This window comes from Abramis brama (genome assembly GCF_963993115.1).
Source record: "Abramis brama genome assembly, chromosome: 8".
NCBI classification, from domain to species: domain Eukaryota; kingdom Metazoa; phylum Chordata; class Actinopteri; order Cypriniformes; family Leuciscidae; genus Abramis; species Abramis brama.
This window is the reverse complement of record NC_139970.1, coordinates 25,344,130-25,368,473: the sequence shown is the minus strand read 5'-3', so window position 1 is coordinate 25,368,473 and position 24,344 is coordinate 25,344,130. Positions and strand designations below refer to the sequence as shown.

Below are 24,344 nucleotides of genomic sequence, written 5' to 3'. Positions count from 1 at the left end.
AAATCTTCCTTTTTTTGCAGTACAAGTACAAGGCTGGTTATCGTAAGCAAGTTGGTCATCACATTGGAGCCCTAAGCGTCCAGGATGATCCTTTGCTCGTGCTGGCTTTGAATTCAGCTAGAATTGCTAGTGATGCTCTCTACAAGAAGGACTTCAACAAGTCCAAGACCAAGTTCAACCTGCCAGTGGACATGATAGCTTTTGAGCATGCAAAGAAGTGCCAGATCCAAGTTAATGATGACAACTACAGAACTCGCTTGCACCAGTGGACATGCATGCCCGATCAAAATGATGTCATTCAGGCCCGTAAAGCGTATGAATTAGCCAGTGACGTAAGTATTGGATGAAGAGGTTTTTAAATCAAAATAATTGTTCTCGTTTATTGAAATACAGAATAAATTTACATTTTCAATTACTATATAAAACATCTGATTTAAATGATTTTAATATAATATAATATAATGAAATGTAATGCAATGTAACATAATGTATAATATAATATAATGTAATGTAATGCAATGTAACGTATAATATAATATAATATAATGTAATATAATATAATATAATATAATAATACTCTCCCACCAGAATGTCTACAAATCAGATCTGGAATGGTTACGTGGTTGTGGATGGGTGGCTGCTGATTGTGTAGATCATGTCAAAGTCCGAAAAGCCCAACAGATTATAAACGAAGTAAGTTTGACCACACTTTTTTTTGTCTAACTTCTCTGTTATAATAAAACCTCCATTATCTTACAACAATGCATGTTTCTTTTCCCCATGCAGAGACTTTATAAGAAGGATGCTAAAGACAACTTTAGCAAATTTACTCACATTGTGGATCGCCCTGAGGTTGTCCTTGCAAAGGTTAACGCATTCAACCTCAGCGATGTAAGTGTGTCTCAGATTTTGGTATTTTCATCTTCATTGGCGAATACTGATGTGAAAGAGGTTAACTTATCAGTTGGGTCCATATTTCTGTTGTTACTCAGCTAAAGTACAAAGAATCATTTAACCTGGAGAAGGGTCACTACATTGGATCTGAAGATACACCACAGCTGGCTCACTCTAGAGATGTTGCAAAGATGATCAGTGAGGTAACAAAGTACATTCCAGACATGTTTGTATATGTTTAGATGTTATATATGTGATGAATTGCATTTAGGATGTTTTGTTGTTGTTATTCTAGAAATTGTACAAAGTCAGCTGGGATGAGAGCAAAGCCACTGGCTACCAGCTGAACCATGAATATATGCCAGTACAAATAGCCAAGAGGACCAGAGACATGATCAGTGATGTGAGTATCAAAAATGAAGTAATATTAAATAAAATAGACCCTTTCCTTATTGCCACATAACTTGGGTCAGTTACTGACAGTGCAGTGTTTAAAAAAGGCTTTTTAATATTATACCTATATTGATTGTTTGCTTCAAACACTGTTAAATACTGGTTTAGAAGGATGATTGTTGATTCTTTCTTGTATTGAAACACCGCAGTATAAGTACCATGATGCCCATGAGAAAGCCAAAGGCCACTACATGGCTTCAACTCTGGTTGACTACCCTGAGGTGGTTCGCTCTGGCCATATGGAGAAGATGAAAAATCTGGTGAGTTGTTTTTATTATTACCATGCTTGAGGTCTAAGATCGCTGTACTTTGATATCCACTTGACTTATCGTATAGTTTAACTCCTCATCAACCAGACTTTTTTCAATCTGTCCATCAGAGAGACTACCACAAAGACTACAATGAAACCAAAACTAAGCTCCACATTCCTGCTGATATGATCAGCCATGTGGTTGCCAAGAAATGCCAGGAAATCCTAAGTGACGTGCTATACCGTACACACCTGCACCAGTGGACATGCCACCCTGATCAGAACGATGCCATCCGTGCACGCAAGGCCAATGAGATCTTGAGTGATGTAGGTTATGATTACAGTGATATTTTGAATGTGTCAGACCTGTTCAATGGCTACATCTGACTAATTTCTCCCTGGCAGGTGTTCTACAAAGAAGACCTGAACTGGATGAAGGGCGTTGGCTGTTACGCCTGGGACACTCCAGAGATCGTACGTGCCAAGAAATCATATGAGCTACAGAGTGATGTGAGTAACATTTTCAACTCATCTTGTAGTTTACAATAAAGACACATTATTGTGTTTCCTCCTGTTTGAAGGTTTAATTATTTTTTTCTATACAGATTAAATACAAAGCAGAAGGCAAGAAGGAATGGAACAACTACTCCATTGTGACAGACACCCCTGTATATGTGACTGCCATCCTGGGCCACACTTGGGCCAGTGAGGTTTGTACTCCCATTAACTGATAAGTCAGATCAGTACTATCAAGAGCTCTATACTTTGGAGTTAAAAAGGTAATAAGCTGCATATTTTATGTTTCATCTTCAGTTGAACTACAGAGAGGCATATCATAAGGAGAAGCATATTTACACCACCATTCTGGACACCCACGACTACGCAAGATGCTTCAACCTGAAGGAGATCTACAGCACCGTAAGCCTGCGAGAAAAGCTCTAAAATCCTGAGTTCTTGGTTTTATTTGTTGTCCCAGTTCTTGAAATGTTCTTTGTGTACATTTAGAAAGCATATTCTGCTGCTTGGGACAAGATCAAGGCCAAGAGCTACAACATCCCTCACGATTCCCATGCCTTAGTCCATGCCAAACAACAGAAGGTCATCCTGAGCAATGTGAGTCCTTTCTCCAGTCCCTTCTCCAGTGCTTACTTATACCTCCATATAGAGGGAACTGCCTGAGTGTCCTAAACATCCTGGCCCTTAAAACTTCCTTGCTTTCTGTAGGTTAAATACAAGGAAGATTATGAGAAGTTCAAGACCCTGTACAGTCTGCCTAAGTGTCTTGAGGACGACCCCGCCACTGCAAGATGTATCAAAGCTGGAAAACTGGTTCTGGATGTGAGTAAAGCATCAGCTGAGGTTCAGCTTTGTAACTTACCAAATCTACAAACAATTAAAAGCTCTTTGTAACACCTTTTTCATTAGCGCCTGTACAAAGAAAAATATGAGAAGACCAAGGCTAAAATCAATGTACCTCCCGACATGCTTGACATCGTAGCCGCACGCAATACTCAGAAGACTGTTAGTGGGGTCGACTACCGTAAATACCTGCACCAGTGGATCTGCCTGCCTGACATGCAGGTGTATGTACATGCCCGCAAGGTCAACGAGCAACTGAGCGACGTGAGTTATCCAAACACATCCAAACATGTTTCATATTTTTGTGTATTGTCATACGCAAATGGCAAGCACGTTAGGTTCCACTACCTGAGATTGTTTTGAGGTCTTTTTGTTGCTGTAACCCTGTATTATTGCATCTAATTTAGATCTTCTACAAAGATGACCTCAACTGGTTAAAGGGTATTGGCTGCTATGCTTGGGACACTCCTGAGATTCTTCGTTGCAAGCAATCTATGAAACTGCAGAGTGACGTAAGTGTAGCCTCATTTAATTTTCTTTCATGCTCCTCCTACTCCATAATCATCTCACATCTGATTTTCTTGTCCTGTGTGATACTCTCTTTCAGAATCTGTATAGAGCTAAGGGAATCGAACATTTTAAGGAGTACTCTGTGGTCATGGACACCCCTGTCTATGAAACATGCAAGCTGAGCGCTAAGAACTTGAGCGAGGTAACACCTCAAAACCATGTATCAGAATGCCTTTATTGCATTTTGATTGAAGCAGAATCTTTTAACTCATATCATTCATGTCTGCAGCTCAACTACCGTCATGACTATGTCACAAATGTCATGGGTAAAAACACTGCTCCTGCTGTGACTGTCGATACTGAAAGGGCCCGTCAAGCCAACTACATCCAGAGCGAAGTATGACGTCTCTTAGCAATTCATAAGAATATGTACTGGTCTCTCCATTGATGAATGCTTCAACCACATCCTTTCTTTCTTTTTAGAACTTCTACAAAGAGGCCAATAAGATCTGTATGCCTACCGGATACACTCTGCCTTATGACACTCCACTCAACAAACAGGCCAAAGCCAACAGCATCGTCACCAGCAATGTACGAGAACACCTCAATTCTCAAAATAAAAAAGAGTCAAATGTTTGAATGATTGCTCACAACATGATTTATCATCTGATGTTCCAATCTCTGTAGATTAAGTACAGGGAAGCCTATGATCTGATGAAAGCCAGGAACTACAAACTAGATCCTGAAGGTGTCAACTTTCTCACCATCAGGAATGCAAACAAGGTCACCAACCATGTAAGTACAATATCCATGTAGAGCGTTTCACTTTAGAATTTTTAACTCATGAACAAGAATATTAACAAGGTTGCATTTTGTCATAGCGGCTGTATCGTCAGAAATATGAGAAGGAAAAGGACAAGATCCACTCTGAGTATGACACACCTGAGATCAGACAGGTTAAGGCCACTCAGCAAGCAATCAGTGATGTAAGTATGTCTTTATTGTAAAATATGAGTTCATACTATACCACCAGAATTAGCAGATGCTCTATTGATGGTTTATTTTCCTCTACAGGTGTGCTATAAGGAAAAGTACTACAACAGCAGAGGAACTCTTCTGCCAATGACCATCACCCCACAGCTGTTGCACTGCTTCCATGTCAATGAGCTCAACAGCGATGTAGGTGTCCCCCATACATGCACCTAAATTTACTGCGACACATTGCATACTGGAAACGTTGCATTTGCCCTCTTGACATTTTCAGGTATAATAACTATTCTTATATCTCCTGCAGCTGAAATATAAAGAGGATCTGCATTGGCTGAGAGGTATTGGCTGCTTTATGGTGGACTCCCCTGAGATGAACCGAATCCGTGAGATCAGCAAATTTAGAGTAATTATTCATATACTTATTATCATGCATGCCACATTTCATTCATACTGGTTTATTCTGATAATTTTTGGTACTAATCAGGGTTTTTTTTTATCTATTTGCTAGAAATCGTATGAAGTTGATGCTAAGAAGAACTTTTCCAACTTCAGTGTGGTCCTGGACACACCAGAGTACAAGCGTGTGTCTGAACTCAAGACCCACATGAGTGATGTAAGTGATTTTGTTGCATCCTCAAGCTTTATATCTCAATTATAGACTCCATCATTCCTGTTTTAAAGCCTATCCACATCCTTCAATGTCTCTTTATCTGTTTTTATCCTTAGATGGTGTATCGAGCTGATGGCAATAAGGAAAAGACAAAATGCACCACCACTGTGGATGGCCTGGACATTAAGAGAGCCAAGTGGGCACAGTCTCTCACCAACAAGGTAAATCACTTTTAGCCCAAACACTAATTAAACATAAATAATGACTTGTTATAATATGTCAAATTAAAAGATCATACTAAGGGTTCAAAATTAAATGGGTCAGGTTTTACAAATGATAGTCAGACCCTCGCTGATGTGATTGATGTAAAAAAACAAAAGCGATTTCCAGTCAAAGACGTGCAGTTTACTGAAGGAAAGCATCTGTCACAAGTTTCAGATTTTGATTCCGTTCAGTTGGAAGATATTTATATTTTGAGCTGAAATTGTCTCAATTTGTCATGCGTCTCCTAGCAACAAGCACATATTTCTGTGTGAGTTTGGTTATTTCAGATGGACTTCTGGTTGTTTGTGGTAGTGTGTGATCCTCAGTCATTTAGTGTAAAGTCCAGTTTTTCTCTGTAACCATTTACAAAGTCGACAAGTGTATGATGCCTAGTGTTTTTAAATCTGTTCTAGTAAATCTTCTCAATTTACCAGAAAAAAAATTGCCTATACAGATTTGCCTATATAATACTGGTGTCTCTTCACAGTACCAGTACGTTGATCTGGCATCTAAGGAGAGGGCCTTCTTCACCCCAGAATCACATACTCCCATCATGGATCATGCCCGTTCCATGAAAGTGGTGTACAGTGAGGTAATTTTTTTTTAACACCAAGATCCTTTTTAGCAATGTATAACGTGTGTATGCAGAAAAGCCTGTAATTCATCTTTTGTGTCATCTTTAGAAAAAGTACAAGGAACAGTATGAGAAGATGAAGCATAAGTATACTCCCATTCATGACACACCAATCCTGGTTCGTTCTAAGAAGGCCTACCTCAATGCCAGCGATGTAAGTCAACCAGATGCTTTATTTCTTCCTTTACTGGCCTGTTCAATATCAGTTATAGAGCCGCCCTAACAATCTATATAATTTCTCTCCAGTTGCGCTACAAGGAGACCTTTGAGCTTGCTAAGGGACACTACCACGCTGACAAAGACGCACTGGATATTCTCTGTGCCAAGAGGGTCAGAGATGACATCAGTGAGGTTAGTAAACTAAGAGACTTTGTTTGCTTTGAACATGAAAAATGTGATTTAGTGAGGAATCCTGTCACTCACTCTCTCCTTTTCTCAGGTCAAATACAGGGAGAAGTACATAAGCACATTGGGCACCTGGAAGTCCATCCCTGACCGCCCTGAGTTCTTCCACAGCAGGATTGTGAGGGACTGCGTCAGTGATGTGAGTATAACTAAACCCGCCTTCTCTTTTTATTCTGTAATTCATCAGCTCACAGTGTCAATAAAAGAAGCTCATAGTGCTGTTTAACCACTGTCACATGTTCTTCTCCACTTTAGGTCAAGTACAAAGAAGATCTGGACTGGATCAAGGGCATCGGCTGCTATGTGTGGGACACACCTGAGATGGTGCAGGCTGAACACAACAAGACCCTATACAGCGAAGTAAAGAGCAACCACAATTTTACGAATTTCTACTACAGATGTGTTAATGAATACAGTTATGGACCCTTTTCGCATCAAACTAAAATTTGATGCATCAAAAAAAAAAAAAAAATCATATTTCATATTTCCCTAACCGAAAGTTTTGGGGGTTTTTTGGGGGGGGGTGGAGATACAGAAAACATGGTAAACATTGGTTTACCGTGAAAGTACAATGAATATTCAATGGCATACAACAAAAACCGCCTCATACTCTCTTCTATCTTTTTTTTTTTGACAGAGGCTATACAAAGCGTCATTCGAGAAGAACAGAGCCAACTTCAAATACACATGTGACTCACCATTCTTTGAGGCTGCCAAGAACGCTTCCCTTTTGATTAATGATGTAAGTCAATAGAAGCATGACTTCATATCATAATACTGTAGTATATTAAATGCTAAATACAATTTGAGTAATGAAGCAAGAGAATGCTAGCAAGAATGCTGTAAAAATACAACAAAGAAAGATTGCGTACATAACCTGTGTTTCTTCCACTGCCTCTATAATGGTTACATCTTTAAAGGTAAACTATTGCAACATGCTTAATACCACCTCAAACTGTTAGTTTCCTTTATATTTCATGAAAATTTACCTGTCATGACATATTTTCTCCTCCTGAATGAATGGTCATCCTCACTGCTCTCAAGGCAGTTGTCTTTAACTCCTTTTTTGAAATCCTGAGCAGAGGTCCTACCGTGCCAGTTATGAGAAGTCTAAGGATAAGTACTCCATAATTGTAGATGACCCTAGAAACATCTTGGCTAAGGAGGCCAGCAAGCTAAGTCAGGTAAAGCCACCAGCTCCAGCCGCCCCCTCCGGGTCCATCGCCTGATACAGGGGCCCGAGCATGAGGTCGTCTCCAATCCAATGGATGGCTCTGTCGCATGGCTACAACGTCACTTGATTGTGTCTCTTTCTCTCCCCTGATTTAGGTGTCTTCTAGTTTGCCATTCAAAAAACCCAAATGGGAATTTTTGAGTGTGCACAGCTAGGTCCATATCTGTGTGCTCCAGATAGGGCTCCATCTAAACAGTTTGATTGTTAGGTCATGAGTTATGTGGGGATAAGGTTGTTTACTCTTGTGAAATTGCTTATTTGGAGTACACAGTTTGGTACTTAGCTTCTCTTTCTGGACTTCAGGAGCTACTCTCTGTCTCTGTCTTCAATTGTGGCATGATTTGCGCATCTGTGTTTGTGTGTTTCCTCAATGGACAGGGAAAATATAAATGCAAGGCCAAGGAGTTACTCAAGAGTGGCTGCAATGAGCTGCTCCGTCCTGATATTCTCGTTGCCATGTTCAACTCTGGCATGTGGAGTAAGGTAACCATCTGTCCACTGGTAGAGTCTTCCAAGCCCCCTAGAAATCTCATCTCTTCATTAATGCACCCCTAACATCACCTTTAGTGGTAATATCCAGCCTTTAACTATTACTACTTTGGTTTTTTCACCATAGCCTGCTTTTAAAACACATCCACTGATCACTTTCCTTAACTTTCTTAGGAGAAAAGGTGTGCTGCATTCATACAGTAGTTAGCTATATAATGGAAGTAGATTTTAACTGAAAAGTAAACTATGTTAGAATATGGATGTTTTGTATAAATGTCAGGTCGTCACAATTTTTCAGAGCAAGTTAAAAAATATTGATAAACTAGCAAAAACCTACCCTACTTTAAGGTGTCATGGTGGTGTTTTCCTTTAGTTTCTTTAAATCAGTTTATTATTTTGCAATGAACAAAGAATCAATGATGCATTTTTTAGTTTAAATAAATAAATGTATTAAAATATTATAAAATAAAATAAATAACTTTGCTTTAATTAATAAAATTAAATTAGTTAAAAATGTCACAAAAAAATGTATAAATAGAAGCACTAATAAAAAAAATTTTGAGACAAACATTTAGAGACAAAACGCCATGTTCAAAGGTTTGCAGAAGAGTATGAGCATAAAGGGTAAAGACATTATACAGTAGTAGTAATAAGTTGTAACTTGTCAATGTCTTTCTGTATGCTGTTGCCTGAAGCTGCTTTCCACCTCCATCTCCATTTTGTTTGACAGCACATTGCATGTTCTCTATTGCATGTATGTATGTGTGCGTCTTTATGGACTGCTAAAAATAAGTAATTATTTGCTCCTCTGAATAGATTGATTAAACCTTCCCTTTTAATGCACGAAATTGAGTTGTTATACATCTTAAATGTACTTTAGCTTAAGTCTGTCATGATTAAACCTTCTCTTTTAATGCATGATATTGACAGTTGTTATACAACTTAAATATCACAGTATCTTACTTAGTGATCCTTATAACAGTAAATATAATACTGTAAAAATTCCATTGATGTGAGGTCACCCTTATCTTCGTAATAGCTTTATATAAAATATGCTTCATGTGCTGTCTGTGATTATCATTTCTTATCCATTACTTCCTGTAGTGGAAGTACAAAGAGCAGTATGAACGTGCCAAGTCAAAATACACCTCAGTGCTGGAAACCCCTGATTACCAAGTTGCCAAGCGCAGCAAGCAAATCAGCGATGTGAGTATCATCACCATCTGCCTTCCACCTTCATGTGAAAAGCATTTATACATACATACAGTAGACAATCCTAATGTTCAGTTAATAATCCAGTCATTGTATGGGAATGCATTATATTTTGGCTTCTCTGTTCACTTCTTTAGATTATATATAGGATGGAATACAACAAGACCAAAGCGAGAGGTTACACACTTGGACATGACACTCCCTCGAGCCAGCACATGAAGAAGGTCAAGGAGATCACCAGCAATGTAGGTTTACCCTCCTGTAAATTTGCAAAAATGAACCAAATTCAAGACTATTTATGTCAGCATGTTTCATTTTAAACTTCTGTTTTTTTACAGCTGAAATACAAGGAAATGTATGAAAGAAACAAGGCTCACATCAACATGGCACCTGATGCTCACGAAATCCGTGCCGCCAAGGAGGCCTACAAGAACATAAGCAATGTGAGTCTGCATTGATCTACACTGAGCATCTGTGAAGTTGAATCACAAGTCAGCATCTCATTATTTGTGTTTCTCCTACTTGTAGCTCGACTACAGGAAGAAGTATGAGGCCACCAAGAACAAGTGGATCTGGACTGTGGACAGACCTGATTTCCTCCATGCCGCTAGGAACAGTTACCAGCAGAGTGATGTTCGTACCGCTCCATTTTCAACCATATTTTCAGTTTTAGAGAGAATAATTACAGATTAATGAACAGATTTTTTTTGTAATTCACAGGTTGAGTACAAGTATGATAAGGAAATGCTGAAGGGCTGCGTAATGTCTGTCATTGATGATAAAAACACTATTTTGGCTAAGAAGAACTCTGACCTCGCTAGTGACGTGAGTGCCATTTTCCATACAGGACATTTGAAAATCAACATATATGACTAGTTAAACTAACGAAAAATGTCACTGTTCTTCAGGTGAAATATAAGGAGAAGTATGAGAAGGCCAAGGGCCAGTATGTGGCTGTCCATGACACGCCTCAAATCCTTCATGCTAAATCAGTGGCCAATCTTGTGTCTGAGGTATAGCACCAATATAATGTAATAATAACCAATATAAAGCTTCGTAAAATATTTTTTCAAGTATCATATATAAATTTATGTTTTACAAATTTTTCTGCAGTCCAAATACAAGAAGGCTAGCAAAAAGGATCATCAGTCAGGTGGCTTCACTACACTTGCTGAAACTCGTGACACTGCCCACAGCAAAGAGATGGCCAAAATGACAAGTGCTGTAAGTTGAAATACTCAGTTTTCACCCCTTTATTGTAAGAAATATCATAATCTCACACAATCTTTCCACAGAAATTGTACAAGGAAAAGTTTGAGAAGGAGAAAGGCAAGTCTAATTACAATCAAATGATTGCTCCTCCCGATGTCCAACATGCCATGGAAGTGTCCAAAAACCAAAGCAACGTAAGGAACTAACATGTATCTGCTTCAACTAATAGTCTCAGACAGAGAACATTTTAAATCTCTCGTCTCTCCTTGTGTAGATCGCCTATAAGCAGGAAGCTAAAGCCAAGTTGACATACACCTCGGTTGCTGACCGCCCAGACATCAGGAAAGCCACTCAAACTGCTAAGCTCGTCAGTGAGGTGAGGGTCACTTTAAAGGGACAGTTCACCCAAAAAAATGTATTATATTATCAATTACACACCCTTATTGCATTCCAAACCCATAAGACTTTCAAACATGGTCAACGGCAGCTCAACCATGCTTGCTTGACGCCCGAGAGTAAACCTTATTGGTTTCACATTAAGCAGCACATTAGGCAGCACATTTGCGCTTCCGTATTTACCATATTTGATGTGCTCTATGTATGTATATTGATAAATCTTTATATGTGAATAAAAGCATAAATTAAATCATATAAAGCAAGCAATCATGTCTTAACAGAAGACTTGTATTAAACCACACAATTTCTATGAATACTTTTACGATCCCTTAATCCCTTATGCATTAAATGTTTTGGTGGAATGAAAGTAAATGATGACAGAGTTGTAATTTTTGGGGCTAGGATTCAAACCTCTGTAGTGAAGTCTTGACAAAAAAGTATGTGTTGTTATTATAATTGTAAGTAGTAAGGGTTGCAAAATCTGTTCTTGTAGATTGGATACCGTGATAAAGCTCGTCAGGAGGCCAGCCGTGGTGGAACGCTGCTCGGCCGTCCTGATATCGCCCTGGCCACTGAGGTGTCCAAACTGACCAGTCAGGTAATACCGTTAGCAACTCCACACTAGACATGATGTGGTCAATAGACTTTCATTGTATTCATCCGCAAGGAACACAGGGGTTTAGTTTGAAGCCACTGGATATGTATTTGACACTGGTTTCCTTACACCTTCACCATCATGGCAGCTGCATATGCAGTAATACTCAAAGATAGCTGTAGTGGTAGATTCACTACTGGTAGAACGCCTTAGCAGTGCTTCTCATGCCCATCATTATTAATACCCTCATTGTCTATGCAAGCCCTGAGTGTCTCTTGTGATCTGTTCCACCTCATCTCCTTACCTATCTGCCTTGTATTTATTCATGTCTATCCATCTGACTCTCTCTGTTTTGTCCCATCTCATTGATGTTACCCTGCCATTTCACTGCGCTTTTTTTAGGTGGAGGAAACGCCATCCCTCCATGGTGCTGCTTCCTTTGACACTCCTCAGATGCGGCACATTAAGAAAATGAGTGCTCTGACTAGTGATGTAAGAAGGGCCCCTGGCCCCTGGGAGTAACATTTGCACTTCTCTGTCTGTGTAGTGTCTATGTTCTCTTTTCCTCGGACTGACCTAGTCGTTGTACTCCAGTGGCACTCAATTTGATACGATTTTTGGGCCCTGCAGACATTGAAATATTCTTTGTTGGTTTTCAATGTTTTTGCCCACTTAATTTTACATTCCCAGCCATTTAGTTTTTTGCGTCTTTTTGTTGCTGCTTTTGTCTCTTTTTGTGTTTGTCATGCAAGCTTTTGCCTTGTTGCCAGGCATAGGCTTAAAGACCAGCACTCTATCACAGTTTTTTGTCATCTCTAGCATTTTCCCCCCATTTCAGACTATTTGTCTGGCATGCAAAATGTTTTTGGACATATGAATGACCTGTATCTCTTGTTCAAATCGTCAAAACTGGTGTCCAGTTTGCTGTTGCATTCTTTGACATGCTGTTGTATCGAGGAGTGTGCAGATTCAATTAGAAACACTATTATTCATCAGTTATATGATATACAGAATTAAATAAATACTAATTCATGGCACTGCTACCTTTTAGAAACCAAAAACACAATTGATGATTTATTGTTGATATCAGTTATTTGGTCTACACACTCCTCATGTGACTCTTTGCTTGATGTCACAAATTTGATTCCTCCACAGATCTGGAGCTTTTTTTTCCAGAATATCTGGGAAAAGATTCAACCTCTTTACCACCTTCCCTCCAGTTAAAGCTGAAGTGTGTAATTTTTCTTTAATTAGGGTTAGTTCATCCAAAAATGAAAATACTGTCATAATTTACTCACCATCATTTTGTTCCAAATCCATAAGACATTTGTTCATCTTTGAAAAACAAATGAAGATATTTTAATGGAATTCTGTCCCTCTTTTGAACCTCCATTCATCTAAACATTTGATGCTTTAAAAAGTTAATGAAGACATAGTTCACGTAATCCATATAAATCGAGGAGCGGTTTAATCAAAGTCTTCTGAAGAGTTTTGGGTGAATGGATTTTTTAGTGAAGGGACAGAAATCCCTCAGATTTAAATAAAAATATCTTAATTTGTGTTATATTTTTAGGCAAACTAACCCGTTAAAGACAAGTACAAAGACATTTTGCCACAATCAAAACATTGACAGATACAGTAACATTGGCTTAACCAACAGCTTGAGTTTGGGATGGGATTTTCTGTTTGTTTAACCAATGGCAAACAGATGAAGTGTTAGGAAACCTGTTTGAGCACAGTCACTTCTTTAGCAATAGAGTGTGAGTCGGGTTCTGAAAGTAAAAATCTCATTCAAGTTAACAATAACTTTTAAAGACAGACCTACTGTGAGCAACAAGGTTAACCAATGATATGTGCGTTTGTTGAAGCCATCAGCCTGCATTTTTCCAAATTATTTTTTTAATAATTATGTGTAACTGTGTAATTTCTGTTAAACATTACCCATGATACTGTGAAGAAAACTCCACCAATCAGAGAATCCAAGAAAATTCGCCAAAAGAACTCTTTAGTGCTTATTCACTCCCATGAAGCACTGCAAATGACGTAATCGAGTCAGTCTTGGCCCTGTTGCACCCCGTTGGTTCAGTGATGCTAGTGGCACAGAAATCACACACTTCAGCTTTATGTGCACACAAACAGTATATGTTGGATGTGATGCTTTTGAATGCTCTGAACTTTGTGTTGGTCATCCCATTTGGGGCTAGTGCAATGTGAACTTGATCTGAATTGTACTGTATTAGACCCAACTGAAACCCTGTTGTAACGAGATTCTTTTAAGTTTCCCTTTCTTTCCACTGATGATTGCATGAAACGATTCAGGTCTCTGTACTTTTGCAAGCATTTTGGCTGATACGACAGAAAATACATCACTAACAGCAACTAACATTGTCACTGTCCTCTCTCAAAAGGTGAAGTACAAGGAGAAGTTTGACAAGGAGATGAAAGGAAAGAGACCACAGTATGACTTGAAGAACAGCAAGATTTATCAGACTTTGAAGGATGCCAATGAACTTGCGAGCGAGGTGCTTTAAACTCTCAAACCTGCTCTTTTAAAAACATTATTTTACCAGTCACATATCACATTGAGAGTGCTTATCATGGGGTGTTTTTGCCTGGATATTTTTTACAGGTGAAGTACAAAGGTGACCTGAAGAAGATTCACAAACCTGTTACTGACATGGCAGAGTCTTTGTCAATGCAGCACAACCTGAGCACTAGCAAGCTGTCCAGTGATGTAAGAGTTTTATTGATGGCTTCATTTCCCTCCCATCACACACTGTAACACTATAACTGTGAAATATCACATCTTCATGTAATGTCACATGAGCCATCTATCATCCTCAGAGAAAGCTCTCATTTAATCTATTTACTCATTCCAGGCTATCATTTGGTAGTGACCCTCATCATCCGATTTTAAACATACTACCACTAGCTCCATTTTTGCTTTCACTTGACCCTATTCTATTTTTTTTTTCTTCTTCTTTTTATTAACATGCCTAGTGCTTTTCTAAAAGCACTCTAACATCTCATTTTTCCATTTTTTTCTTTGATAACAATCCTTGTAACAATCCCTAGATTCCTTTTTATTCATTTTTTCATCTACCTTTTTTAATTTTCATTGGGATGTGTGCATATAAACTAGAAAAGAAAATACTTGAATGTTGACTTGACACAGCTTTTATCTAAACATATTTTAAACATATCTCTATATGTGACCCTGTATCACAAAACCAGTCACAAGTAGCACGGGTATATTGGTGGCAATGGCCAAAAATACTAGCCTGACGTCGTCATACTCAGATTCTGCTCCATTGGGCTGTGATTATGGGGCGTGTTTCAACCGAACCAGGAAAAAAAATGCCTCTGCACTCAATTGGATAGACCTACAACCAATCAGAGCAACGGAGTAAGTGACGTATGTTTTTCATTCATGTTTCCGATCGCGGTTCTCTGTTCCTCTTTTAAAATTAATGCGCTGTCGATATCTTCTATAACAGACGCGATGGCGGAATCGACACATGATGTTTTATAAACAAAGTTCAGAAGGAGCACATTCAAATAATCAATCCAATCAACCGTCTACGGTCTACACTATCAGCATGAGAGGAAGCATATATTTATTCACTCTGTCAACTCACCTAACATTCCCTGACAGTTTTCATCCCTCCACTCACTCTCGGCTTGTTCTTCCACAGCCTGGAATACGGGGGGAGTACTTTGGGTTCGGGCCGAATACCGAGCCCGAAGCCTCTCCTCGGACAGCACGCCAAATATGCATTTATTCTATCTGACTTATTTGTAAGCGTGAACTCGTGAAATCTCAATTCTTCAGCGGCAGTCATTTGAATTCAACCCAAGCGCTCGTTGATGACGTGGATGATTACGTTACCGTTGCTCATCTGTCCATCATCGTATAAAGCCCGCCCTGACAATTGGATTGGTCCGAACAATTTTTGTTCGGGCATAATAGCTCCTCAACGGAACGAGTCCAGACCGAACTTCCCGACCTAAAAATTTTGTGGGCGGGACTAAGTTCGGCTGGCATCCAGGCTACAAAAATACATTGTATGGGTCAAAATTATCGGTATAATTATTTTTCTTTTATGCCAAAAATCATTAGGATTTTAAGTATAGATCATGTTCCATGAAGATGTTTTGTAAATTTCCTACCGTAAATATATAAAACATTTATTTTTGTGAGTGAATGCAGCACAATCGCAAACATAAATTTACAGGAGATTTTCTCAATATTTCGATTTTTTTGCACCCTCAGATTCCAGATTTTCAATAGTTGTATCTTGGCCAAATATTGTCCTATCCTAACAAACCAATCATCAATGGAAAGCTTAGTTATTCAGCTTTCAGATGATGTATAAATCTCAATTTTAAAAAATTTACCCATGTTTTGTGGTCCAGGGTCACATATAAACATATACACTTATGTTATATCTAAAATCTAAAACTATCTATCTATCTAAAGCTGATGTTAAAAATGTTATTGTTATGGATAACCTTAAAGGAAATCTAAGAGGTTTTTGGGGAAGGTGTTTTTTGGGGGAACGTTGGCTCTAGCGTGTGATTTTAGAATATTTAGTAACACTTTACAGTAAGGTCTCATTTGTTAACAATATTTAATGTATTAACTAACATGAACTAACAATGAGCAATATGTTTGTTACAGTATTTATTAATCTTTGTTAATGTTTGTTAATAAAAATATGGTCATTCATTGTTTGTTCATGTTAGTTCACAGTACTTCAACTAATATTAACAAATACAACTTTTAATTTTAATAATGTATTAGTAAATGTTGAAATTAACATGAACTAAGATTAATAAATGCTTTAGAAGTACAGTTCATTATTAGTTCATGTTAGCTAAAGTAGTTAACTAATGTGAACTAATGAAACCTTATTGTAAAGTGTTACCAAACATTTAATATGATATAACAATATTAGTATGATTAGATCATTTGAAGTTAAATGAATATTCCTCGTTCCATTATCAGTGTCATTATGTTATGTGTACATGACAGCCATCAGTCTTTTCTACTTCTTCTTCTTCTTCTTTTTTTTTGGTCCCCACTTTCTTTTTCATTTTTGGCCAATTTCGGCCTTTTCAATATGGGAGAGATGAAACACTGGATTTCCATTTTGTTTTATTGAGCTGCTTTATTGGGCGTTCCTCTTTAGTACCAGTACAAGAAGAAGTTTGAGGAGAGTAGGGGTCACTACCATTTGATAGCTGACACACCTGAGCAGCTTCACCACAAAGAGGCCTCAGAGCTGCAGAGTCACGTAAGTCATACAGTTCTGGAGCTTTCTGCAGCTGACGTCACCTGCTTCTCTGTGTGTGATGCTTCACATGTTGGACCTGTTTATTTCATTTCAGCTAACTTGTCAGTCTTATGCAGCTAAATTAGATTTATTTATCATTTACATTTTATTTGTTTGGGTTCATTTGTGCTGTAAAACTGCTTTATAAGGACTTGTCTATGCGTTATGTAAGCACATGGTTGTAAAAGCGAGTTACTCCATCATTAAAGTCTGAGACATTTTATATTGCGAAAACACCATAAACATCTATTGTATTTTTAATGAATTTTCCACCCTGTTGAGCCTATGGTAAACTCTCTTTCAGGAGTCTCAGTGCTTAGGAACATAAAATGGCAGATTAATTGATATCCAGTATAAAAAATAAAATAAAATAAACTATAGCCTAGACTCTTCAAAAACATTCAGTTTGCAGACAAATCTGTGGTCTTTGCTTGGCAATCATTAGTTAGTAAACCATTAAATGAATCAGTTCAGCTTTTTTTTCTATTTGTATGTTATTCACCTTTGGGATTTTGTCTGACTACAGGTGAAGTATAAGGAGAAATATGAGAAAGAAAGAGGCAAAGCCATGCTGGACTTTGAGACTCCTACTTACGTGACTGCTAAGGAGGCTCAACATATGCAGAGTCAGGTAAATACTGATGCCAAAGCTCAGTGTATTCAATGCAAAACAAAATGGTAGTGTATACTTTGTAACCCAGTCTGAATGACTTTGAAATACTAAGTAAAATTCAAACAGTGTGCTTTTATGTGGATACAAATATTGTAATGCTGGTAAGTAATTGGGAGACCACAATTTCCAACCAGGACCCATGGATTTATGGGAGGCATTTATGTATGTTAGATGCTTATGGCTGTTTTGATAGTGTCACTGTACAACACACTGACTGGAGAAAATGTTTTGAATTAACATCAAGATACTCAAAACATTATATGAACTGTCACACTCTTCGACTGAGGAACCAGTGTGACCATGGTGTACTAGACCCGTATGCCTGAAGCTTCATGTATCTCCCACTCTTCTATATTTGTGGTGGATAGAAAGAGTATAAGAAGGACTTTGAGATGACAATGAAAGGAAAGAACCTCTCTGGGTTGGAGGTCACCCCTGCCATGATACATGTCAGACACGCCACGAAAATTATTAGCGAGGTAACAAAGAAGCCCTTATATTATCTTCCTTCCATCCTGGTAATAATACTAAGACCACATACACATTATAATCCTTACACGAGTGTCTTTGAAGTTTCCAGTTACACCCAAGTAGGTTATGGTTAGTATGCATGAACCATCCTTCCGTTGTAATACTCTCAGTAATTCCCTTCCCCTTCCAACATCTCTGTGTGTGTGTGTGTGTGTGTGTGTGTTTTCTGCTGTTGCTGGTTTTAACAAGGTTCCAACAGTCATGAAAAAATTTCCACATTGTGATTGCAGTCCATGAAAAGTTATGAAAATGATCAAAATCCTTTTATTTTTAATCATACAAATTTTTTTATTGTCGCCAAGTTATCATTATGCAATCTCACAATATATCACTATGCAATCTTTCAAATTATTTTTATTGATATTTCAATTTTTCATGTTTGACTGGAAATGTCATTGAAATTCATTGATCAAAAGATGTGGGAACCCTGCTATTAATGTTTACATTTGTTTAATGGTCAAATCTCTTGTTTTTTAGACCTCTTTACACTGTACTTTAGTTACCCTGTGCATGCACATGAATTAACATTGAATTGAATTGAATTGAATTGAATTGAATTGAATTGAATTGAATTGAATTTAATTTAATTTAATTTAATTTAATTTAATTTAATTTAATTTAATTTAATTTAATTTAATTTAATTTAATTTAATTTAATTTAATTTAATTTTAACCTCTTTAGAACTTAAATACACTGAATCTTCAGTTTCCCTGGTCATGCACATGAAATAACATATTTCATTTTATTTATATTTTATTTATTTTTTGATTATTTTATTTTAACCTCTTTAGATATTGGTTACCATGAATATTTAGTTACCCTGAGCATGCACATGAAATAACATTTTATTTTATTTTAACCTCATTAGATTTTGGTTTGGCTTTAAAATGATATGAATGCTGCAAAACGAATGTACATGTTAAAAAGTCTCAGACATTGTTTTTGTCAATATTCTTGCCTGTGACATTTGTGATAAATATTGTATATGTCTTTACCACGTTGCTTTTTAAACTCAGCAATGCCTTTGCTCCAAGTAGATTATGTTCAATTACTTGTTGTGTATGGACAACATGCACCTTGATTATATTCTGTGTGTGAAGCATTCTCTCAAACCCAGAGCAAAAGCTTGTTGACTTTGAAATGTCAGTGGGCGCAGTACTGTGTCTGTGTCTGTGTGTGCTATGTGTCTGCAGTATTTCTATTCTTCTCCGCCCTGTAGAAAGAGTACAGGAGGGATCTAGAGGAAGGGGTGAAGGGTAAAGGGCTTACAGTGCTGGAGGAAACTCCTGAGTTACTGAGAGCAAAGAATGCTACTCATATCCTGTGTGAGGTAGGATGGCTAAAGCTCAAACTGACTTATCTTACTACAGTAGTCCTCTCCCACAACACCACTTCCTCCTCATCACACTAATCAGGCAGAAACTGGTCATTTTGCCTCTTGCTTATGAGAAAACTAATCAAGCTAATGGACTTTCTCTATGATGTGCCATCTAACCAGGTTTGGTAAAGCAGTTCAACTCATCCGACTGAGACTCCCACTAAATGTCATTTTGTCTTTCAATTCTAAATGGTCTCCCTTATTTTCCTTCACAACTTTGATGTTAATATCATCTATTTTTTTCTTCTCCTCTCCTTAAAAAAAAAAAAAAAAAGTTTGTATGCTGCTTTTGTGTTTGTAGCCCACAGGAATGTTTCTTGGTGTGAATGTTAAGATGACTGATAAACAAACATATGGACATGATCTCATTTCTGCCCAATTCCTGCAGAGAGAGTACAAGAAAGGACTGGAGCAAGATATCAAGGGAAAAGGCATGTTGGCTTTGGCCACTGACACTCCAGACTTCTTGAGGGCAAAGAACGCCACAGATATCCTCAGTCAGGTACACAGATGATCTCCAACCCATCAATTCAGTATTTCAGAGGTGATTCCCTCAACTATTAGCACCAACATTTCAACAATACATTGATTGCTGGTTAATTTGTTTTCCAGGCCAAGTACAAGCAGAATGCTGAGCATGACAGAGCCACATACACCACAGTCATTGATACCCCTGACATCCTCCACGCTCAGCAGATCAGGAACCTTGTGAGCCAGGTATGAGGGTTGATGTTTATTGCTAGTGTATTGGTATAAATGTACCTATTTTTACACTCTTATTATTAAGACATTTGGATTTAGACACATTTTGGTAAAAGGGTTGCAAAATTCCATATAACAATGAATAGAAAACAAAACAGTACATATCATTTTTCAGTTTGACCCCCTGATCAGTTTCTGAAAGTTAATCATCACCACTTTTTAATTTTTACTATTACTAATTATTATTAGTAATTACTATTACTACTAATACTATTACTATGACTAACTATTACTATTACTTACTTCCTTATACATGGATAATGATGTGTCTATTATTCAGAGCCTCTGTTTTTATAACTGTTTTATTAGGGCCCGAGCACCGATGGTGTGAGGACCCTATTGGAATTGCTCTGTTTATTATTATGATTTTTATGATTCAACTTTTTATTTAACCTAATAGAAAAAGTACAAGGAGGAGGCTGAGAAGACCATGTCACACTATGTGCCTGTGTTGGACACTCCTGAGATGCAAAGAGTGCGTGAGAACCAGAAGAACTTCAGCACCGTAAGTGTTTCTCCACAGGATTTTAGTCAGTCCATATTATGTATGTTCAGTCCATATTATGTTCCTGTTTTATTCATCTTAGCCTAAATGTGGTATTTGCATCCTTTGTTGTCTTTGGTCCCTGTCTTTCATGTGTTTTTGTACGAAAAAAATAAAAAGAGAGAGAAATATTAAAGAGTAGACAGATTTGTTATGTGGCTTAGTTAGTTGTCCATTTTAATAATACACACTTCTCTTGATTTTGAATGATTTTGGAACATTTTTGGTTGTCTGTTTTCTCTTGTTGCATTTTTGTGTCAGTTTTGACTGCTTTTGTGCTCTTTTCTTTTTAGCTTCAGTACCAGATTGACCTTAAAAACAGTAAGGGCAAAGTTTCAGCAGTAAAGGACACTCCTGAAATGCTTCGTGTTAAAGAAAATACAAAGAATTTCAGCTCGGTACTTACTGCCTAATGAGTATATGTTTTTTCAATATTCTAACCACAATTTCTTTTTTTGGTTTTTGTTTTTTGTTCTTTTTTCTGTTCTCATTTCTTGCTTTACACCACCTTTTCCTTTTTTCTGTACTACAACCACAAGTTAACATTTCTTGACATCCAGCTCTTTTTATATAATATAAATATAGATATCCTAAACAGACCTTAGTCTAATACTTAGTCATAAACTAGCAAAGCCACTAACAGTAATCATCAAATTTGATGCTGTTGACCTTTCTTCATTCTAAACAGTAGCTCTAACCATTTTACAATTGGTTTTGCTTAATATTTACATATTTGACCTCTTTGGTTTGTATCTGTCATATGTGTTTGAAATGTTGTGTGTTTGAAATGTTGTAGTTTCTTTGTTTGTCCATCTCTTCTCAAATGTTTGGTCTGTTTTTATGTTGCGAGGGCACATTCTGAAGCGTCCCCAGACAAAACAAATGAAAGCTACTTATCCTAAGAGATAAAAACCAAATGTTAATGCCTCATTATTCTTGTACAATTCTAAAGATCCAATACAAGGAGGAGCTTGGGCAAGGAACAGCCATAGCTGAAACCCCTGAGATGGAGAGGGTTAAACGCAATCAGGAGGCTATTAGCACGGTACTCAGTGTTGTGACCCAACCATTCACCCTCCTTCCCATTGGAGAGCCCCTAAAAAAAAAAACATAATGCCTCCTTTAATTATGATTTTAATCCAAATTCTGTCAGCATTCTAAAAAATGTAATGTCAAACATTCATTTTAATATAGATCATCTAATATGAAGTAATCATTTTAAATAAATAGCCACGCCTCTCATCATTTTTAATAACATATAATAACATGATCCATTATATTTATCCATCTTCATCCGAAAGTGGTTCCAAGACTTTAACTAGTGTTTCATTGTTAAAAACACTCAACCTCTCCTCTCTTTTTACCCTTTTCATCCCGTTTCTGCATAAATATGTAAACTCTCTTACTTTATCGCTTATTTTCATGCTCTTATTGGACCTGAAATGTGTATTAGATTAAATACAGGGATTCACTAAGTCAAGGCATTTCTATACCTGACCTACCTGAGGTGAAGCGTGTACGGGACACTCAGAAGAACATCAGCTCGGTAGTATTTTTCTCTTTGAGGAAGACTCCTTGCTTTAAACATTTTACTGTATACTCTCATTCTTCATCTTTATCATTCTTTAAAGTCTCATTTTACCCCTTCTTCAGCTTATTGGTAAGGATAAACGTCCCTAAATAAACCAAAAGCTCCCCTTCACTTTTTTATGTATTTTTTTTTCTCCATACTTTACCATTCAAATTTTTTTTGGAGTCTGTAAGATGTTATGCTCACCCAGGCGGTTTTTATTTGATCAAAAATAAAGTAAAAATAGAAATGTTCTGAAATACTATTAAAATTTAACAGAACTGTGAATATATTTTAAAATGTAATTTATTCCTGTGAAGGCAAAGCTGATTTTTCAGCATCATTACTCCAGTCTTCAGTGTCTTATTATTATCAATGCTGAAACAGTTGCTGCTTAATATTTAGTGGAAACCGTGATATATATTTTTTTCCTGATTCTTTGATGAATAGAAAGTTCAAAAGAACAGCATTTATTTAAAATAGAAATATTTTGTAGTATTATAAATGATACTTCATATGTTACTTTGATCAACTTAATGGATCCTTGCTGAATGAAGTATTAACTTCTTTAAAAAAAAATCTTACTGACCCCAAACTTTTGAACGGTAATGTTCATACCTCACAGTATATGACCAAATGATTTACCCTACTTTGTTTTCTTGCTAGTGACAATTTATGATTTATTCTGACATTTTACATTATTGACATTAATAAGATTTCAAGTAATTTTCTACCTTTGTTTTTTGTTTATTTTTGCCTCATTGCCTCTACATGTGTAAAGATCCAATACAAGGAAGATTTGGGAGGAGGAACATCAATTTCAGAAACGCCAGAGATGGAGAGAGTTAAACGCAATCAGCAAAATATTAGCACGGTACACTGCGGTGTGACCCTCTATCCCCACCCATAAAACATTCCCTGTTCCTCGTCTCTCCATCATCTAAGAAAACCCTTTAGCCTCCATCTGTTTAAACTAGTCCCTCTAGTGACCCTGAGAAGAAGTCACTGCATCAAATCCATCATTCATAACAATAGTTGTAACTCTCGTGTAGCTCATGTGACAAAATTCTGTATTCCCTTTTATCAGTAATACTTAGTATTTATTTGGCTGCAGGCTAATTATTAGCAACTGATTCCCCCATGTAATAATTGGGTACCATACCTTTTTTCTTCTTTTTTTCACAAAACCTTGCAGGTAATATCTAGTTTTAAACTTGTATTGTTGATCAGCAACATTATCAGTTCTTTGCCAACACAATTGCTTTGCTCCAAAACCTAGTAAGCTGCCTACCAAGGGAGCATTTGAAGGCATCATAGGCACACTCCTGACCCAAAGACTGTTATGAAAAGTTGGCAACTTTATGGATTGTTAAACTTGAGCATTACGCGGTGGGTCGAGTCTCTGATGCTAAATGCTATTTGTGTAGTATATAAAACTGCTGCCTATGTAGAGATTTACAAGTCTACCTCTTATGGGCACTTATAATGCAATTTTAAAAGGCAGACGCCTGCGTAGGCAGCGAGGAGGCTTGGGTTTGGAACAGAGCTAATGATTTTGTGTATTTCATCTTTGTGGATGTTCGTTCTGTTGCTGTTTGGTTAATGTGTGTGTTGTTTATTTGATATGTCATAATTAATCCTTGGGTAGATAAAATACAAGGATTCGCTGGGTCAAGGCACTGCCATATCGGACCTCCCCGAGATGAAGCGGGTCAGAGAGAATCAGAAGCACATCAGCTCGGTAGTGGAAGCTCCACAGGGTTTACTTGAGAGTGGCTCTGTTCCCCATTAACGCTTCCAGTACTTCTTCCTTTTCCACTCTTACAATGCCATCGCTGATGCAAAACAAATGAAGCATATGTAATGCTTAAACCTCATTTTCATCTAATGTAATTCACCACATCATATTCCATCATAGTTAGGTACCCTTTGCTGTGAGTTCAAACGTATGGGAATTATTCAACTCCAAACATTGTTCCTAATCCAAAATTAAACCAACACCAGATATCCCATATTTGTTGTTTTCCCTTCCCAACCAGTTT

General features: G+C 37.4%; 1 protein-coding gene across 28 annotated transcripts in view; it reads left to right on the top strand.

Annotated features, from left to right (window-relative positions):
* neb (nebulin) overlaps nucleotides 1–24,344 on the top strand; it is a 61,850-nt gene that overhangs the window by 32,618 nt on the left and 4,888 nt on the right. For 2 of the 28 annotated variants that reach the window (XM_084121253.1, XM_084121232.1), the window contains 53 exons: nucleotides 21–332; nucleotides 589–693; nucleotides 787–891; nucleotides 993–1,097; nucleotides 1,190–1,297; nucleotides 1,497–1,607; nucleotides 1,727–1,924; nucleotides 2,003–2,107; nucleotides 2,203–2,307; nucleotides 2,411–2,515; nucleotides 2,603–2,710; nucleotides 2,822–2,935; nucleotides 3,023–3,220; nucleotides 3,364–3,468; nucleotides 3,564–3,668; nucleotides 3,756–3,863; nucleotides 3,950–4,057; nucleotides 4,154–4,261; nucleotides 4,348–4,452; nucleotides 4,541–4,645; nucleotides 4,761–4,859; nucleotides 4,965–5,069; nucleotides 5,183–5,287; nucleotides 5,818–5,922; nucleotides 6,014–6,118; nucleotides 6,211–6,315; nucleotides 6,404–6,508; nucleotides 6,625–6,729; nucleotides 7,007–7,111; nucleotides 7,982–8,086; nucleotides 9,197–9,298; nucleotides 9,442–9,549; nucleotides 9,643–9,747; nucleotides 9,833–9,937; nucleotides 10,025–10,129; nucleotides 10,213–10,317; nucleotides 10,418–10,528; nucleotides 10,600–10,710; nucleotides 10,791–10,892; nucleotides 11,406–11,510; nucleotides 11,910–11,999; nucleotides 13,916–14,029; nucleotides 14,137–14,241; nucleotides 16,700–16,804; nucleotides 17,370–17,474; nucleotides 19,815–19,928; nucleotides 20,039–20,143; nucleotides 20,589–20,693; nucleotides 21,026–21,130; nucleotides 21,685–21,777; nucleotides 22,186–22,278; nucleotides 23,084–23,176; nucleotides 23,951–24,043. In XM_084121253.1, coding sequence (XP_083977379.1) covers nucleotides 21–332; nucleotides 589–693; nucleotides 787–891; nucleotides 993–1,097; nucleotides 1,190–1,297; nucleotides 1,497–1,607; nucleotides 1,727–1,924; nucleotides 2,003–2,107; nucleotides 2,203–2,307; nucleotides 2,411–2,515; nucleotides 2,603–2,710; nucleotides 2,822–2,935; nucleotides 3,023–3,220; nucleotides 3,364–3,468; nucleotides 3,564–3,668; nucleotides 3,756–3,863; nucleotides 3,950–4,057; nucleotides 4,154–4,261; nucleotides 4,348–4,452; nucleotides 4,541–4,645; nucleotides 4,761–4,859; nucleotides 4,965–5,069; nucleotides 5,183–5,287; nucleotides 5,818–5,922; nucleotides 6,014–6,118; nucleotides 6,211–6,315; nucleotides 6,404–6,508; nucleotides 6,625–6,729; nucleotides 7,007–7,111; nucleotides 7,982–8,086; nucleotides 9,197–9,298; nucleotides 9,442–9,549; nucleotides 9,643–9,747; nucleotides 9,833–9,937; nucleotides 10,025–10,129; nucleotides 10,213–10,317; nucleotides 10,418–10,528; nucleotides 10,600–10,710; nucleotides 10,791–10,892; nucleotides 11,406–11,510; nucleotides 11,910–11,999; nucleotides 13,916–14,029; nucleotides 14,137–14,241; nucleotides 16,700–16,804; nucleotides 17,370–17,474; nucleotides 19,815–19,928; nucleotides 20,039–20,143; nucleotides 20,589–20,693; nucleotides 21,026–21,130; nucleotides 21,685–21,777; nucleotides 22,186–22,278; nucleotides 23,084–23,176; nucleotides 23,951–24,043 — 5,946 coding nt within the window. Of the gene's footprint in view, nucleotides 1–20; nucleotides 333–588; nucleotides 694–786; nucleotides 892–992; nucleotides 1,098–1,189; nucleotides 1,298–1,496; nucleotides 1,608–1,726; nucleotides 1,925–2,002; nucleotides 2,108–2,202; nucleotides 2,308–2,410; nucleotides 2,516–2,602; nucleotides 2,711–2,821; nucleotides 2,936–3,022; nucleotides 3,221–3,363; nucleotides 3,469–3,563; nucleotides 3,669–3,755; nucleotides 3,864–3,949; nucleotides 4,058–4,153; nucleotides 4,262–4,347; nucleotides 4,453–4,540; nucleotides 4,646–4,760; nucleotides 4,860–4,964; nucleotides 5,070–5,182; nucleotides 5,288–5,817; nucleotides 5,923–6,013; nucleotides 6,119–6,210; nucleotides 6,316–6,403; nucleotides 6,509–6,624; nucleotides 6,730–7,006; nucleotides 7,112–7,451; nucleotides 7,554–7,981; nucleotides 8,087–9,196; nucleotides 9,299–9,441; nucleotides 9,550–9,642; nucleotides 9,748–9,832; nucleotides 9,938–10,024; nucleotides 10,130–10,212; nucleotides 10,318–10,417; nucleotides 10,529–10,599; nucleotides 10,711–10,790; nucleotides 10,893–11,405; nucleotides 11,511–11,909; nucleotides 12,000–13,915; nucleotides 14,030–14,136; nucleotides 14,242–16,699; nucleotides 16,805–17,369; nucleotides 17,475–19,814; nucleotides 19,929–20,038; nucleotides 20,144–20,588; nucleotides 20,694–21,025; nucleotides 21,131–21,684; nucleotides 21,778–22,185; nucleotides 22,279–23,083; nucleotides 23,177–23,950; nucleotides 24,044–24,344 lie in introns of all 28 variants that reach the window. The other 26 variants (XM_084121240.1, XM_084121236.1, XM_084121241.1 and 23 more) reach the window with 18 other exon arrangements.